Source organism: Mobula birostris, chromosome 7, assembly GCF_030028105.1.
Source record: "Mobula birostris isolate sMobBir1 chromosome 7, sMobBir1.hap1, whole genome shotgun sequence".
Classification (NCBI taxonomy): domain Eukaryota; kingdom Metazoa; phylum Chordata; class Chondrichthyes; order Myliobatiformes; family Myliobatidae; genus Mobula; species Mobula birostris.
Window position 1 is genome coordinate 3,731,694 of NC_092376.1, and position 16,062 is coordinate 3,747,755.

General features: G+C 43.9%; 2 protein-coding genes across 3 annotated transcripts in view; one reads left to right on the top strand and one right to left on the bottom strand.

Moving 5' to 3' along the window:
- Positions 1-16,062, top strand: part of LOC140199960 (cytolytic toxin-beta-like) — a 63,224-nt gene that overhangs the window by 29,812 nt on the left and 17,350 nt on the right. Inside the window, 3 exon segments of the mRNA XM_072262478.1 lie at positions 8,544-8,670; positions 9,578-9,743; positions 9,745-11,183. Of these exon segments, the coding sequence (XP_072118579.1) occupies positions 8,583-8,670; positions 9,578-9,743; positions 9,745-10,150 (660 nt within the window). The 5' untranslated portion in view covers positions 8,544-8,582 and the 3' untranslated portion in view covers positions 10,151-11,183.
- Positions 9,541-16,062, bottom strand: part of lipt2 (lipoyl(octanoyl) transferase 2) — a 38,212-nt gene continuing 31,690 nt past the window's right edge. The window contains exons 3-5 of one of the 2 annotated variants that reach the window (XR_011886537.1): positions 15,550-15,628; positions 14,712-14,859; positions 9,541-10,053 (exon numbers count right to left, since the gene is read on the bottom strand). The gene's annotated coding sequence lies outside the window, so the exon portion shown is untranslated. Of the gene's footprint in view, positions 10,054-14,707; positions 14,860-15,549; positions 15,629-16,062 lie in introns of both variants that reach the window. The other variant, XR_011886538.1, reaches the window with a different exon arrangement.

The window sequence follows — 16,062 nt, forward strand, 5'->3', positions numbered from 1 at the left end:
GGAAAACAGAAATAAATCTAAGATAGTGTGCAACAGAGATTAGGAAAGAACAGGCAGGAGATGAGTCTTAATCGAAGCCAGTGGCATGAGTTACAGGACAATAGAGGTGGTGCAGTAAAAACAAAAAAGCAACAAATACTGGACTGAAAGTGTTGTATTTGTATGCACGCACCATAAGAAATAAATTGGACGATCTTGAAATTCAGCTACAGATTGGCAAGTATGACATTGTGGCCATCTCTGAAACATGGCTAAAGGATGGCTGCCATTGGGAGCTGAACATCCAATGATATACGGTGTATCAGAAAGATAGGTTAGTAGGCAGAGGGGGTTGTGTGGCTCTATGTATAAGAAATAATATTAAATCATTGGAAAGAGATGACATCGGATTGGAAGATGTAGAGTCACTATGGGTTGAATTAAGAAATGACAAGGGTAAAAGGACCCTAATGGCAGTTGTATACAGGCCTCCAAGCAGCAGCTGGGATGTGGATTATAAATTACAGCAGGAGATCGAAAAGACATATCAGAAAGGCAATGTCATGATAATTGTTAGGGATCTTAACAAGAAAGTGGATTGGGAAAACCAGTCCAGTACTGGACCTCAAGAGAGAAAATTTGTAGAATGTCTAAGGGATGGCTTTTTAGAACAGCTTATTGTTGAGCCCACTCGGGGATTGGCTGTGCTGGATTGGGTGTTATAAAATGATCCGGAGATGATAAGAGAGCTTAAGGTTAAGGAACGCAGTCAGGAGACCCGGATGGTAGTTTGCCTCCCTGGTGCCAGGGTCCAGGATGTTTCTGATCGTGTCCAAGATATCCTGAGGTGGGAGGGTGAGGAGCCAGAGGTCATGGTACATATAGGTACCAATGACATAGGTAGGAAAAGGGAAGAGGTCCTGAAAGGAGAATATAGGGAGTTTAGGGAGTTAGGAAGGGAGTTGAGAAGAAGGGCCGCAAAGGTAGTAATCTCGGGATTACTTCCTGTGCCAAGCGACAGTGAGAGTAGGAATGGAATGAGGTGGAGGATAAATGCGTGGCTGAGGGATTGGAGCAGGGGGCAGGTATTCAAGTTTTTGGAACATTGGGACCTCTTTTGGCACAGGTGTGACCTGTACAAAAAGGACGGGTTGCACTTGAATCCCAGGGGGACCAATATCCTGGCGGGGAGATTTGCGAAGGCTTCTGAGGAGAATTTAAACTAGAATGGTTGAGGGGTGGGAATCAAATTGAAGAGACTAGGAGAGAGGAGGTTAGTTCACAAATAGAGAAAGCTAGTTGACAGTGTGTGAGGGAGGATAGGCAGGGGACAGAGAATGGGAGCACTCAGACCAAAGATGTAGGGGAGAAGGAAGAAAAAGATAACAAAGTTGTTTGCTCCATTAGGGATAAACAGAGAGTAAGAGGTGGAGGGTTTCTTAAATGCATCTATTTTAATGCTAGGAGCATTGTAAGAAAGGTGGATGAGCTTAGAGCATGGATTGATACCTGGAAATATGATGTTGTAGCTATTAGTGAAACATGGTTGCAGGAGGGGTGTGATTGGCAACTAAATATTCCTGGATTTCATTGCTTCAGGTGTGATAGAATTGGAGGGGCAAGAGGGGGAGGTGCTGCATTGCTTGTCAGAGAAAATATAACAGCGGTGCTTTGGCAGGATAGATTAGAGGACTCGTCTAGGGAGGCTATTTGGGTGGAATTGAGGAATGGGAAAGGTGTAGTGACACTTATAGGGGTGTATTATAGACCACCTAATGGGGAGCGAGAATTGGAGGAGCAAATTTGTAAGGAGATAGCAGATATTTGTAGTAAGCACAAGGTTGTGGTTGTGGGAGATTTCAGTTTTCCACACATTGACTGGGAAGCTCATTCTGTAAAACGGCGGGATGGTTTGGAGTTTGTAAAATGTGTGCAGGATAGTTTTTTGCAGCAATACATAGAGGTACCAACTAGAGAAGGGGCAGCGTTCCAAAGGGTTTCTACAGTTATATTAATAGCAAAAGGATAATGAGGGATAAAATTGGTCCCTTAGAGAATCAGAGTGGACGGCTACGTGCAGAGCCAAAAGAGACGGGGGAGATTTTGAACAATTTCTTTTCTTCGGTATTCACTAAGGAGGAGGATATTGAGTTGTGTAAGGTAAGGGAAACAAGAAGGGTAGTTATGGAAAGTATGATGATTAAAGAAGAGGAAGTACTGGCGCTTTTAAGGCATATAAAAGTGGATAAGTCTCCGGGCCCTGATGGGATATTCCCTGGGACCTTGAGGGAAGTTAGTGTGTAAATAGCAGGGGCTCTGACAGAAATATTTCAAATGTCATTAGAAACGGGGATGGTGCCAGAGGATTGGGGTATTGTTGTTCCATTGTTTAAAAAGGGTTCTAAGAGTAAACCTAGTAATTATCGGCCTGTGAGTTTGACGTCAGTGGTGGGTAAATTGATGGAAAGTATTCTTAGAGATGGTATATATTATTATCTGGATAAACAGGATTTGATTAGGAACAGTCAACATGGATTTGTGCGGGGAAGGTCATGTTTGACAAATCTTATTGAATTTTTTGATGAGGTTACTAGGAAAGTTGACGAGGGTAAAGCAGTGGATGTTGTCTATATGGACTTCAGTAAGGCCTTTGACAAGGTTCCACACAGAAGGTTAGTTAGGAAGGTTCAATCGTTAGGTATTAATATCGAAGTAGTGAAATGGATTCAGCAGTGGCTGGATGGGAGACGCCAGAGAGTAGTGGTGGATAACTGTGTGTCAGATTGGAGGACGGTGTGTAGCGGTGTGCCTCAGGGATCTGTACTGGGTCCAATGTTGTTTGTCATGTATATTAATGATCTGGATGATGGGGTGGTAAATTGGATTAGTAAGTATGCAGATGACACTAAGATAGGTGGAGTTGTGGATAATGAAGTAGGTTATTGTGGCTACGGGGGTCAGGGGGTATGGAGGGAAGGCTGGGGCAGGGTTCTGAGTTGGATGATCAGCCATGATCATAATAAATGGCGGTGCAGGCTCGAAGGGCCGAATGGCCTACTCCTGCACCTATTTTCTATGTTTCTATGTTATCAAACCTTGCAGAGAGATTTAGGCCAGTTAGAAGAGTGGGCTGAAAGATGATGGATGGAACTTAATGCTGATAAATGTGAGGTACTACATTTTGGTATGACTAATCAAAATAGGACATACATGATAAATGGTAGGGCATTGAAGAATGCAGTAGAACAGAGGGATCTAGGAATAATGGTGCATAGTTCCCTGAAGGTGGAATCTCTTGTGGATAGGGTGGTGAAGAAAGCTTTTGGTATGCTAGCCTTTATAAATCAGAGCATTGAGTAGAGGAGTTGGGATGTAATGTTGAAATTGTATAAGGCATTGGTAAGGCCAAATTTGGAGTATTGTGTACAGTTCTGGTCACTGAATTATGGGAAAGATGTCATTAAAATTGAGAGAGTACAGAGGAGATTTACTAGAATGTTGCCTGGGTTTCACCTCCTAAGTTACAGAGAAAGATTGAACAAGTTGGGTCTTTATTCCTTGGAGCATAGAAGGTTGAGGGGGGACTTGATAGAGGTATTTAAGATTATGAGGGGGATAGATAGAGTTGACGTGGATAGGCTTGTTCCATTGAGATTGGGGGAGATTCAAACAAGAGGACATGAGTTGAGAGTTAAAGGGCAAAAGTTTAAGGGTAACATCAGGGGGAACTTCTTTACTCAGAGTTGTAGCTGTGTGGAATGAGCTTCCAGCAGAAGTGGTTGAGGCAGGTTCGATGTTGTCATTTAAAGTTAAATTGGATGTATATATGGACAGGAAAGGAATGGACGGTTATGGGCTGAGTGCAGGTCGGTGGGACTAGGTGAGAGTAAGAGTTCGGCACGGACCAGAAGGGCCGAGATGGCCTGTTTCCATGCTGTAATTGTTATATGGTTATATGGAACCCTTAGGGAACAGTGCTCACAATATGATTAAGTTCACTTTGAAATTTGAGAAGGAAAAATTAAAATCTAATATGTTGGTATTTCAGTGGAATAAAGGAAATTACAATGGCATGAGAGGGGAACTGGCCGGAGTTGACTGGAAATGGACATTTGCAGGAAGGACAGCAGAGCAGCAACGGCTGGAGTTTCTGTGAAAAATGAGGGAAGTGCAAGACAGATATATTCCAAATAAGAAGAAATTTTCAAAGGGAAGAAGGACACTACCATGGCTGACAAGTGAAGTCAGAGCCAAAGTAAAAGCAAAAGAGAGAGCATACAAGGAAGCCAGAACTAGTGGGAAGATAGAGGATTGGGGAGCTTTTAAAAACTTGCAGAAGGAAACTAAGAAGGTCAGTTGGAAGGAAAAGATGAATTATGAGAGGAAGCTAGCAACTAATATCAAAGAAGATACTAAAAGCTTTTTTAAGTATATAAAGGGTAAAAGAGAATTGGGGGTAGATACAGGACCAATACAAAATGATGCTGGAGATATTTGTAATGAGAGATGCGGAGTTTGCAGAGGAACTGAATGCGTATTTTGCGTCAGTCTTCACAGTGGAAGATGACCACAGTATATCGGACATTCAAGAGTGCCAGGGAAGTGAGGTTTGTGCAGTGAAAATTATGACTGAGAAGGTGCTCAGGAAGCTTAATGGTCTGAGATTGGATAAATCTCCTGGACCTGATGGAATGCACCTCAGGTTCTGAAGGAAGTAGCTGGAGAGATTGCGGAGGTGTTAACGATGATCTTTCAAGAATCCTTCAATTCTGGCATTGTACCGGATGACTGGAAAATTGCAAATGTTACTCTGCTATTTAAGAAGTGTGGGAGGCAGCAGAAAGGAAACTATGGACCTGTTAGCCTGACATCGGTGGTTGGGAAGTTGTTGGAATCGATTGTTAGGGATGAGATTACAGCGTACCTGGAGGCACATGACAGATGGGCCAAAGCCAGCAGGATTTCCTGAAAAGAAGATCCTGCCTGACAAACCTACTGCAATTCTTTGAGGAAATTACAAGCAGGGTAAACAAAGGAGAAGCTTTAGACGTGGTGTACTTGGATTTTCAGAAGGCTTTTGACAAGGTACCACATATGAGGCTGTTTAGCAAGATAAGAGACCATGGAGTTACAGGGAAGTTACTAGCATGGGTGGAGCATTGGCTGGTTGGCAGAAAACAGAGAGTGGAATACTGTAGTAAAGGGATCCTATTCTGGCTGGCTGCCGGTTACCAGTGGAGTTCCACAGGGGTCAGTGTTGGGTCCGTTACTTGAAGTTGAATGAGATGTTGGTGAAATCTAATTTGTAGTACTGTATGCAGGTCCAGTCACCTACCTTGAGGAAAGATATCAATAAAATTGATAAATGACAGAGAAAATATACAAGGATATTACTGGGGAGGTAAATGTTGAATAAATTAGGATTTTATTCTTCAGAGAGTAGGAGAATGAGGGGAGATTTGATAAAGGTAGGCAAAATTATGAGGGATATAGACAGGATAAAAGCAAGCAGGCTTTTTCCCATTGACTTTGGTTTAGACCAGAACTAAAGGTCAATGATAAGTTTGAAAGGTGACATGTTTAAGGGGAATAAAAGTGGGAAACTTCTTCAATCAGAGGGTGGAGTGAATGTGGAACGATCTGTCAGTGAAAGTGGTGGATGCAGGTTTAATTTCAACGTTTGAGAAGTTTGGAGAGGTACATGGGTGGGAGGAGTGTGGAGGGCTATGGGCCTGGTGCAGGACTAGACAGAGTAATAGCTCAACGTGGACTAAATGGATGATTTGGTGATGCAGGAGTATGTTTCCGATGGACAGGAGCCCAGGACCTATGTCACAATCTAAGGTCAAGGTTCTCATATTATTCTAGACTAAAAATATCAAAAGACAAATGGAGCAGAGACTCCAAAGCAGCCAATCAGGAGACAACCAAGCGGTGCATCACCGGCTACCAGAAGGAATATAGAACTCTGCATAATTTCTAAAACATCGTAGTTTTGACCTGTTACCAAACTTAAAGATGTTGTGCTTTGTAAACATAGCCATAATAGAATATAACTGTGGAGAAGAAATAGTGAACCGCCATAAAATGTTAGTTTGTCTACAACTGCTTCCAGTTCTGGGAGAGACACTTTAGGAAAGAGAAGGCGCAGAAGAAACTTACGTGAATGTCTTCTTGGGTATTGGAACTAGGCAGAATGCTTTCCACAGCACAGGCAGCCTCTCCAGGCTCAGGCTCAGGCTCAGATTAAAGATGTATTGAAAGACTGCACCCAGCTGAGTAGCACACACCTTGAGTACCTTTGGACTGATGCCATCCAGGCCCAACAGCCTTGCCTGGATGAAGTCTGCTGAGCTCTCTCCTTACCTGCCCAGCAGTGACAGTCCACGTGTCTGTGGTCGTTGGCTCTCCGGTGTCCTTGGAGAGAGACAGAGGGCGAGGGGTGACAGGGGAGGAGCTGGGGGGGTGGACGGATTGCAGAGGGGTGAACAAGAAGCCTCCTCATCAAATCTGTTGAAAAACCAGTTTAACTCATTGGCCCTGTCCCAGTCCTTTTCAATCACCTGGTATCTGGTCTTTGTGTACCCTGGGATTGTTTTAATACCACTCCATGTATCCTTTGTGTTGTATAGAGAGGAAGCATTCTCATTGGTGGAGTAGCATGACCTGGCCATAAAGAACATCTATCCATATAGAGCAATGGGCCATATAGATCAAAGAAGCAATGGTGTTCTTCACAGCGAGTGGTTGGTATGAGGAGTACACTCTCATGGGTGGTAGGAGAGACAGACTCCAAGCTAGTGTTCAATATAGAGGCGTTTAAATACCTCAGAAAATATAAGGGCAGTTGAACTCTGTTATCACACAGAAACAGTTTAAACTCCATTCATACTGTAATCATTCTGTGATGCAGGGACTCTCATTCCAATATTTAACACCACTCTTCTGAAGTAACGTCAGAGATGTCAATTGTAATATGTCTGAACATCAAACCTGTTGTAATAAAGAGTGTGAATCACACGGATCAGAATGAAAATGTTGCTCGGGCATTGTCACGTGCAATTTTTCTAAAGCTGGGATTAGCCAATTTACCATGTAATATGCTGTACGGTTTCACTGATAATGTAATGGTTTCTCTGTAGCAGCAATGTTTGGGTTATGACGAGATAACGGGATTAGGACTGCTCTTGTTCCTTCTTGTGAGCTGGAAGAGAGATTTCTGCGGCCTTTTGCCAGGGAGAGATGAGGAGATGCAAATGGAGAGAGTTGTGAGACCGCTGGATGGGGTGGGCTTGGAGGACAGCGACGATCGGAGGAGATCGATGGTGGACGATTGGCTTATCAGTGAGCTCCAACATTGTGCAACGGACTGCTTAATAAGATTGGGCCCTTTTTTTTGCTTTTTTCTGTTTCTTTACTAACCATATAGTCAAAGTAAGAATTATAAACTTAATCGTTTAATCACATATTGTGTACTGTTTGTCATTTTGTGGTACTGATTTGTAACGGGATACGTCACGCAGCATCTACCCAAATGAGATTTCTTAAGTTTGGCCAGGCTGGGGGCTGTCACCCCCCCCCCCCCATATTAAGCCGCTAGCTGAAGCGAGAGTTACAACCATTTTCACCATAATTTTCAGCAATTCCTGTACGTATCAAGTTGTGATAATCCGGCATCCTTGCATGTTTGTGGAGCTGGATGAACAGATTTTGTTTCTCTTGTTTACAACCAAAATCTTCATTCCATGTACGAGTAGTGTGAGTGATGTTCCAGTAATCTCAGTAAGCTTAAAGAGAGTGGGGAACAAAATCCTGTTCATCCTGTACATTCCAAACCCTGTCTCTGCACGGATAAATGGTCTACATGTGTGACAAGATGTTGTTACAAAGAAGGCAAGACAGCTGTGATATTTCAGTAGGAGTTTGAGGAGATTTGGAAAGTCAACAAAAACACTCTCAAACGTCTACAGCTGTACCAAGGAGAGCATTTTATCTGGCGGCATTACCATCTGGTATGGGGGGAGGGGGCAGCGCACAGGATCCAAGGAAGATGCAGAAAGTTGTAAACTGAGTCATGATGGGCACGAGCCACCCCACCCCACACCGCTCCCCCACCAGCATCCAGGACACCTTCAGGGAGCGATGCCTCACAAAGGTGGCATCCATCTTGAAGGACTCCCAACATTGCCATCAGGGAGGAGGTACGGGAGCCTGGAAGACACACTTAGCTATTCAGCAACACCTTCTTCCCCTCCACCATCAGATTTCTGAATGGACATTAAACACATGAACAATACCTCACTGCTTATTCTGTCTCTTTTTGCCTACTTATTTTACCAATTTAACTTTTTTATATTTATGCTTCCTGTGATTTACAGTTTTTATTATTCTGTATTTCATTGTTCTGCTACCACAGAACAACAAATTCCACGACATATACCAGTGATATTAAACCTGATTCTGACACTGACACTATATATCAAAATGAGGGCGTCTGTGAAACATTACCCCATGTGTGCCAGCTGAATTCAGCATTTAATATGTAACTATATCTTGGATTTCAGGTCACTGTTGTTGCCGAGTCTCCAGTTCCTGCTGCAGTCATGAATGAGGTCATGCAACTAGCTGCTGTGGGCCGTCCTTTCCAGTTGGGAATGCTGTACGACTGCTGGTCAGACACACTGATCCCAGGTACTGGAAAACAATCATATCAATCAGTAGAGGTCAATACAGGGCAGTTGATTCAGGTTACCAATCTCAGGATAGTCACCAGATTCTCTGGTTATGTAAAGGAATACAGGTAGTCTGGGGAAAATGTCCTGAATTGTGGCATGGCCAATTTCAACATCATACAGAACCACTTGACGAAATCAGATTGGTAACAGCCACTTGCAGGTAAGTCTCCATCTGACAAGTCTCCACTGAGCAAGGAGGTGAGGAGTGATGTAAATGAGAAAGGGAACATGTCAGACAGGGAACAGGCAATGGTTTAATGTACCAGTTAGACAGCTTGTGGGCTTGTGTGACGTGTCACTCATAAGGTCCATGTGCTCCATGCAGTTGAACCTCATCAATAGCGGATAGCAATTCCACAGAGACTTTTCCCTGAGAACAACCAGCTTCAATTGCTGTGAAATGATATTCTTTCTCCCATAAGGCTAGCAATGGGAATATCACTGATAATATGCATTGTTCAAATCCATTGCAACTGCACAGCACACAGACAGACCATGTCTACATACAGCAAGACCTGGACAACATTCAGGCACAAGCTGATGTTGCCAATGACATTCCCGCCACAGAAGTGTGAAACTGGAATCCTGTTTTGGACCAGGTGGTGAGGAAGTGTGATGCCAGTTGTCTCAGGGGTGAGGGGAAATGTTCTGGCATGAGAAGTAACCTGTTGTAAACCAGTGAAATATTTAGTTCAGTAGATGCAAAGCATTGTACACTCAGTACAACGTACATCCAGAGCAGATAGATGATTGGCTAAATACAAACACAAGAGACTCTGCAGATGCTGGTGTGCTGATCCACTAACTTAACATTACACACTTTACCTCAATTTAATGATTTTTATTGCTGTTTTATTCCATAGGCATCACATTGTGGGATTTACAGACACTCCAAAGCAACGTCAGCACTCGCGATCAGCCCAGCACTGAGTTTCACATCATTGCATCAGACACCATGGATGAGAAATGCTCTGCACTTAATGTGTCGGGTTCGATGAAAGCAAGTCTCTTGTGTGGGCTCGTGGAAGTGAGGGTCTGCAAAATATCTCAGTGACACAAAGGGATCAAAGCAACAAGCACGAGTTACCCTTCAGTACAAAACATCAACCCGGTTTGAACAACTGACCATGAGCCATTTAGGGAGACAGAATATCACCTATCCGAGTGTGTTTGATGAGGGCTCAGCAACCCATGTCATTACAGCAGTGCTGTATGGAGCCCAGGCTTTCTTTGTGTTTGATCAAATGGCTTCCTCAGCAGAGAAACTGCAGGATGTCCAGGGTAATATGGAGTTGACCATTAAACATCTCCCGAAGATTGCATTTGAGGGTGAAGGCTCCTTAAAAATGACAGAAAAACAAAAATCAAATGCGGAGAAATTTAACTGCACCTTTTATGGGGATTTCTCACTGAAGAGCAACCCCACCACATTCTAAGATACCATCAGCACCTACACAACACGCCCAAGCTTACTGGGACCAGGTGGGGAGCATGCGGTGCCCATGACAGTCTGGCTTTACCCTCTCAGTAAACTAGACTCAAAAGCTGCTCAGCTGGTGAGAGAGGTAAATGTGGGATTGGTCAGTCGCTGCCAGCTTGTCCTGGAACAGCTCGGCGAGGCAGTGATGAGATGCAATAATATGGAGAATGACAGAGCCGCTATTCAGTTTCCCGAGGTCAGGGACAGGATAGTGAAATTCCGAGAGTTATGTCAGGAATACAAACTCGTTTTCCAGCAGAATTTAGCGAGAGATCTTCCAATCATCTGGGGAGGGAGGGGTGAGGAAGAGTTACTCGAGGATATACTTAAAAACAAGGAAGATTCATCATTCAGACACCAGTCACTGATCACATGGCTCGATGACAAGGAAAGGGAGATGAAGTTAGTGGGACATTATCTCAGGATATTCGATGATGTACCTTCTGTGAAAGTAGTGAGTGAGTTGGAGGATGAATTGATGGATCATGAAATGGACTATGTGATTTGCTTCACCTTTACAACATTGCATCAGGAGGATGTCTATCTGTCAGAGACCATCAATTACCTCCAATCTCACACAGCTCTGAAGACACAGGCACCAACTCCTGCCGATGGAGACTGTGTAACACAACACGGTGAGCAGTGGTTTCACTCAGAGAGTGTAAAACAAAAGATGAAGGAACAATCCCAGTTATTCCTGGATTTTGCCAAGGGCAACAAATCAGTTAAGAACATAAAATTCCTTGTTGCTTCTGTGAAAGATGACAGCCACATAGGAACATCTATTTATCTGTACGAGGGCGCATATATAAAGAACCGATGCTTTGATCCCCCATCACAGCCCCAGAGACCTGTGGCTGGTGGAACAACACATGAGAGTGTGACGCTGCAGTTACACCGTCCTCTATATGGTACGGGTGAGATTGTGGGTTACAGGATAGAGTACAAAGGTACCCAGCAGGAAGAATGGACAATTCTGGATACACAAGGTAAATCCGAGTCTCTTACAATATCTGGGTTACAGCCACATCAGGAATATCATTTCCAATACCGAGCTGTGACCAAGGTAGGGGTTAGTAAGGCCAGTGATAGCTCTAGGCAGATCACACTTCCTACAAGTTCACCTGTATCTCTTCCTATAGATGCTGCCTGGCCTGCTGCATTCATCAGCATTTTTTTGTGTGTGTTGCTTGAATTTCCAGCATCTGCCCTTTTAAAATTCACCCTCCTTCAGTTTCAGTCACCATTGTTTCAAGTTTGAGTTTCTTCATGTTGAGTTTCAACACGAAGAAACTCAACACAGTGGCATAGAAACCCCACCACCAACTAGTGTTTTGGTAGTGAGTTGCAGAGAGACGCACACACACCAACGCACAAGTATAAATGGTCATAACGGCGTAGCCCACTTGCGTAGGCTACAGCGCAAGCTAGTACGCGCAAGTATAAATCAGCCTTTAGTGCTCCATTTGGAGGGGGGGGTTAAACTAGCATTGCAGGGGAATGGGAACCAGAATGCCAGAGGTTGGTAAGACCTCAGACAAAAGTCAGGAGTTAAAAGGTTGAGCATGGTGCAACGAATGTACCAGCTGTGCATATTTCAATGCAAGAAGTATCATAAAAACGGCAGATGAACTCAGGGCATGGATCAACATCTGCAATTATGATATTGTAGCCTTTAGTGACACTTGTTGCAGGAGGGGCAGGAGTGACAGCTCAATATTCCGGCGTTCCGTTGTTTAGCGCGACAGAATGGGAGGGATTAAAGGACAAGGAGTGGCGTTACCAGTCAGGGAAAATGTTAAGGCAGTACTCAGTCAGGACAGAATGCAGAGCTCGCATTACGGATGGAAATGAGAAATGAAAAAGATATGAACACATTAATAGGGTCATATTACAGACCACCCAACAGTCTGAGGGATTTAGAGGAACAAATTCGTAGAGAAGTCGCAGACAGGCGCAAGAAGCATAAGGTTGTTATGGTAGGTGATTTTAACTTTCCACATATTGATCGGGACTCCCAGTCTGTAAATGGATGAAATGGAATCCAGTTTGTCAAATGTGTTCAGGGAAGTTTTCCTTATCAGGACATCCAAAGAGAGGGTGTACGGTACTTGATTTGCTATTAGGGAATGACAAAGGGCTGGTGACAGATGTTTGCGTAGGGAAACACGTTGTATCTAGCGGTCACAATGCACTAATTAACAAAGGATATGTCTGGTCCGTGGGTTGAGATTCAAAATTGGAGGAAGGTTTTGGCTTTGTGGGGGAAGCCAGAATGTGGTAGCAGATGGTTGCCTCTCTGACACGAGGTCTGTGACTAGTGGAGTGCCACGGGTATCAGTACTGGGTCTGTTGTTGTTTGTTATCCGTATCAATGATCTGGATGATAATGTGGTTAACTGGATCAGCAATTTTGCAGATGACACCAAGATTGGGGGTGTAGTGGACAGTGAGAAAGGCTATCGTGGCTTGCAGCAGGATCTGGACCAGATGGAAAACTGGCAGGTGGAATTTAATGCAGACCAGTGCCAGGTGTTGTACTTCAGTAAAACCAACCAGGGTCGATCTTACTGAGTGATTGGTCGGGCACCGAGGAGTGCGGTAGAACAAATGGATTGGGGAATACAGGTCCATAATTCATTAAAAATGGCATCACGGATTGAAAGGGTCGTAAAGAAAGCTTTTGACACAATGGCCTTCATAAATCAAAGTACTGAGCACAGGAGATGGGATGTTATGCTGAAGTTGTATAAGCCATTGACGAGGCCTAGTTTGGAGTATTGTGGGCAGTTTTGGTTGCCCACCTACAACAAATGTAAATAAGTTTGAGAGAGTACAGAAAAAATTTACAAGGATGTTGTGTCTGGAGGACTTATAAGGAAAGATTGGAGGACTTATAAGGAAAGATTGAATAAATTAAGACCTTATTCCTTGGAATGTAGAAGATTGTGAGGAAATTTGATAAGAGGTGTACAAAATTATGAGGGGTATAGATAGGGTAAATGCAAGCAGACTTTTTCCACTGAGGTTGTATGGAACTACAACTTGAGGTCATGGGTTAAGAATGTTTAAGGGGAACATGAGGGGAAACTTCTTCACTCAAGAGGGTCATGAGAGAGTGGAACAAGCTGCCAACGCAAGTTGTGTATGTGAGCTTGATATCAATGTTTAAGAGAAGTTTGAATAGGTATATGCATGGTATGGTGGGCTCAATGTAGATGCGGGTCGATGGGAGTAGGCAGCTTTTAACTCAGACTAGATAAGTCAAAGAGCCAGTTCCTATGCTGTACTTTTCTGGGTCTCTGTGACACTTGCCCAGAGACAGTATTCCCCCTAATGTTTAAACTTTGTAATAATGATTGTCACTGTGACTAAACCTTAGAGCTAACCAAGTATTTTGAAACTTTGGCCAATCTATGAAAGGCACCATGAAAATGGGGAAATGGGATCCAGCGTGAGAACTCTCAAAGAGCGGACATAAACACAAGTGACCAGTGGCCCTGTCCATTCTCTACTCTTCTGGGATTCCATATAATTCAGAGTGATGTGCAGTCATTTACAGTAAACACTGCCATCCACTGGAATATGCACACATAACATCTGTAAACATGTCCAAGGTTTTGCCCATTCCAGAAGTACAGTATGTGGGATCTACATAGTTTAAATTCATATTCCTCTGATATATTTCCTTCTTAAGGGTGATGGTTCATGCATATGTTACAGCAGAGCATGGAAACCAGTCCTTCAGCTCATGCTAAATACCAGCAGAGCGGAGACAGAAGCCCTCTATTCGCCAGGGTCAATCGTAGATGTTGCATCCTATCTGTCTATGTTGTTGGTACAGCACCACAAGTTGATAAGCAAGCCAGGGCAGCAAAATATGGAGAACAAGCCGTTGCCACGCAACAGGTTCCCCCTCTCCATGTAGCTGATGAACCCAAAGGAACACCAGAGACTGATACAGTTTGGTACCAGTGATGTTGCAGGAGTTTCCAGTCAGCGTTGACCTCAATGTAGGACTGCCTTAGAGAGTTCAGCTCCAGATTTTTCCTCAGGGTTTACTCCCAAAGCCTTCCCCATGAGTGAGTACAGTTGCAAGGGAGTGGAGGCTTGAGATCAGAGTTTTCTTTCTCCTAGATGAGCTGCCTGAAGCGACTGGTTTTAAGGCACCAGTAACCAATCATTGTCCCTTCTGCCCGAAGCAACTGGTTTTAAGGTACCAGTGATCCATCGTTGCCCCTTCTTCTGTCAGTACAAATGGTTCCGCTGGGCTTAGTAGCTAAGCCATGTGTGAAGGCCAGCAGCTGAAGTCCCAATGCCTGCATCTCAAATAGCCTGTGCTAACCATGAAACTTCCATTTACATTAATCCCATTTTATTCTTACTACTCATCTCAGATCCCACTATTCATCTACACACTAGGAGCAATTTACAGTTTGGCTAATTAATCTACCAAACTTCGTATCTTTGAGATGCGGGAGGGTGATAAGAGGCATAGATCGAGTGGACTTACTTACTTGGGCCCTTAGCTCTCAGTGCAGCAGAGACCATCCATGACCTCCCGTCTCCGTCGTCCTCTGAAGTTGATGCCATGGTTGGAATTCATCAATGCTTCTGCAATCCATCCAGGGGGTCAGTGTGGACATGGTGGAGGATTACAAATACCTGGGGATACGAATTGACAATAAACTGGACTGGTCAAAGAACACGGAGGCTGTCTACAAGAAGGGTCAGAGCCGTCTCTATTTCCTGAGGAGACTGAGGTCCTTCAACATCTGCCGGACAATGCTGAGGATGTTCTACGAGTCTGTGGTGGCCAGTGCTATCATGTTTGCTGTTGTGTGCTGGGGCAGCAGGCTGAGAGTAGCAGACACCAACAGAATCAACAAATTCATTCGTAAGGCCAGTGATGTTGTGGGGATGGAACTGGACTCTCTCATGGTGGTGTCTGAAAAGAGGATGCTGTCCAAGTTGCATGCCATCTTGGACAATGTCTCCCATAATGTACTGGTTGGGCACAGGAGTACATTCAGCCAGAGACTCAGTCCACCGAGATGCGACACAGAGCGTCATAGGAAGTCATTCCTGCCTGTGGCCATCAAACTTTACAACTCCTCCCTTGGAGAGTCAGACACCCTGAGCCAATAGGCTGGTCCTGGACTTATTTCATAATTTACTGGCATAATTTACATATTACTATTTAACTATTGATTTTATTACTATTTATTATTTATGGTGCAACTGTAACAAAAACCAATTTCCCCCGGGATCAATAAAGTATGACTACTACTACTACTAAACTGTACAGGAGATTGGCCTACACAACTTCACCAGAGCCCTTTTGGTCGGCCTTACCCATTTCCACACTGATTCTCCACGGCTGTAGAGGTCTCGTCGAGGCTATTGTTTGAACTCTCAGGACGATGCAAAGAACCTGTAAAGGGATGAAAACAGCTTAATGAGTGGACAGGGGTATGGTGCTGATGTTAGCTGCTCTTTCAGAGCTTCGTACGATATGACACCACTTTTCACAATCCTCATAACCACGAGGAGGTTCAGTGAGCTTGGGCTTTTCTCTGTGGAGTGAAAATGAATGAGAGGAGACGATCGAGGTGTACAAGATGATAAGAGGTGTAGATCGAGTGGAGAGGCAAAGACTTTTTCCCAGGGTGGAAATGGCTAATACGAGGGGAACACAACTTGCTGCCCAGGATAGAAAACTGCCCACCAGCTCCAGTCGAGAAATGCCTAATCTCGACCTGTAAATACTCAGTGCACCCCTCATCAAAAACTCCAGAATATTAAGGATATTTTCACTTAGACATCAGCAGTTTATGAATGTGGCATTATATGCCCACCTAATTATGA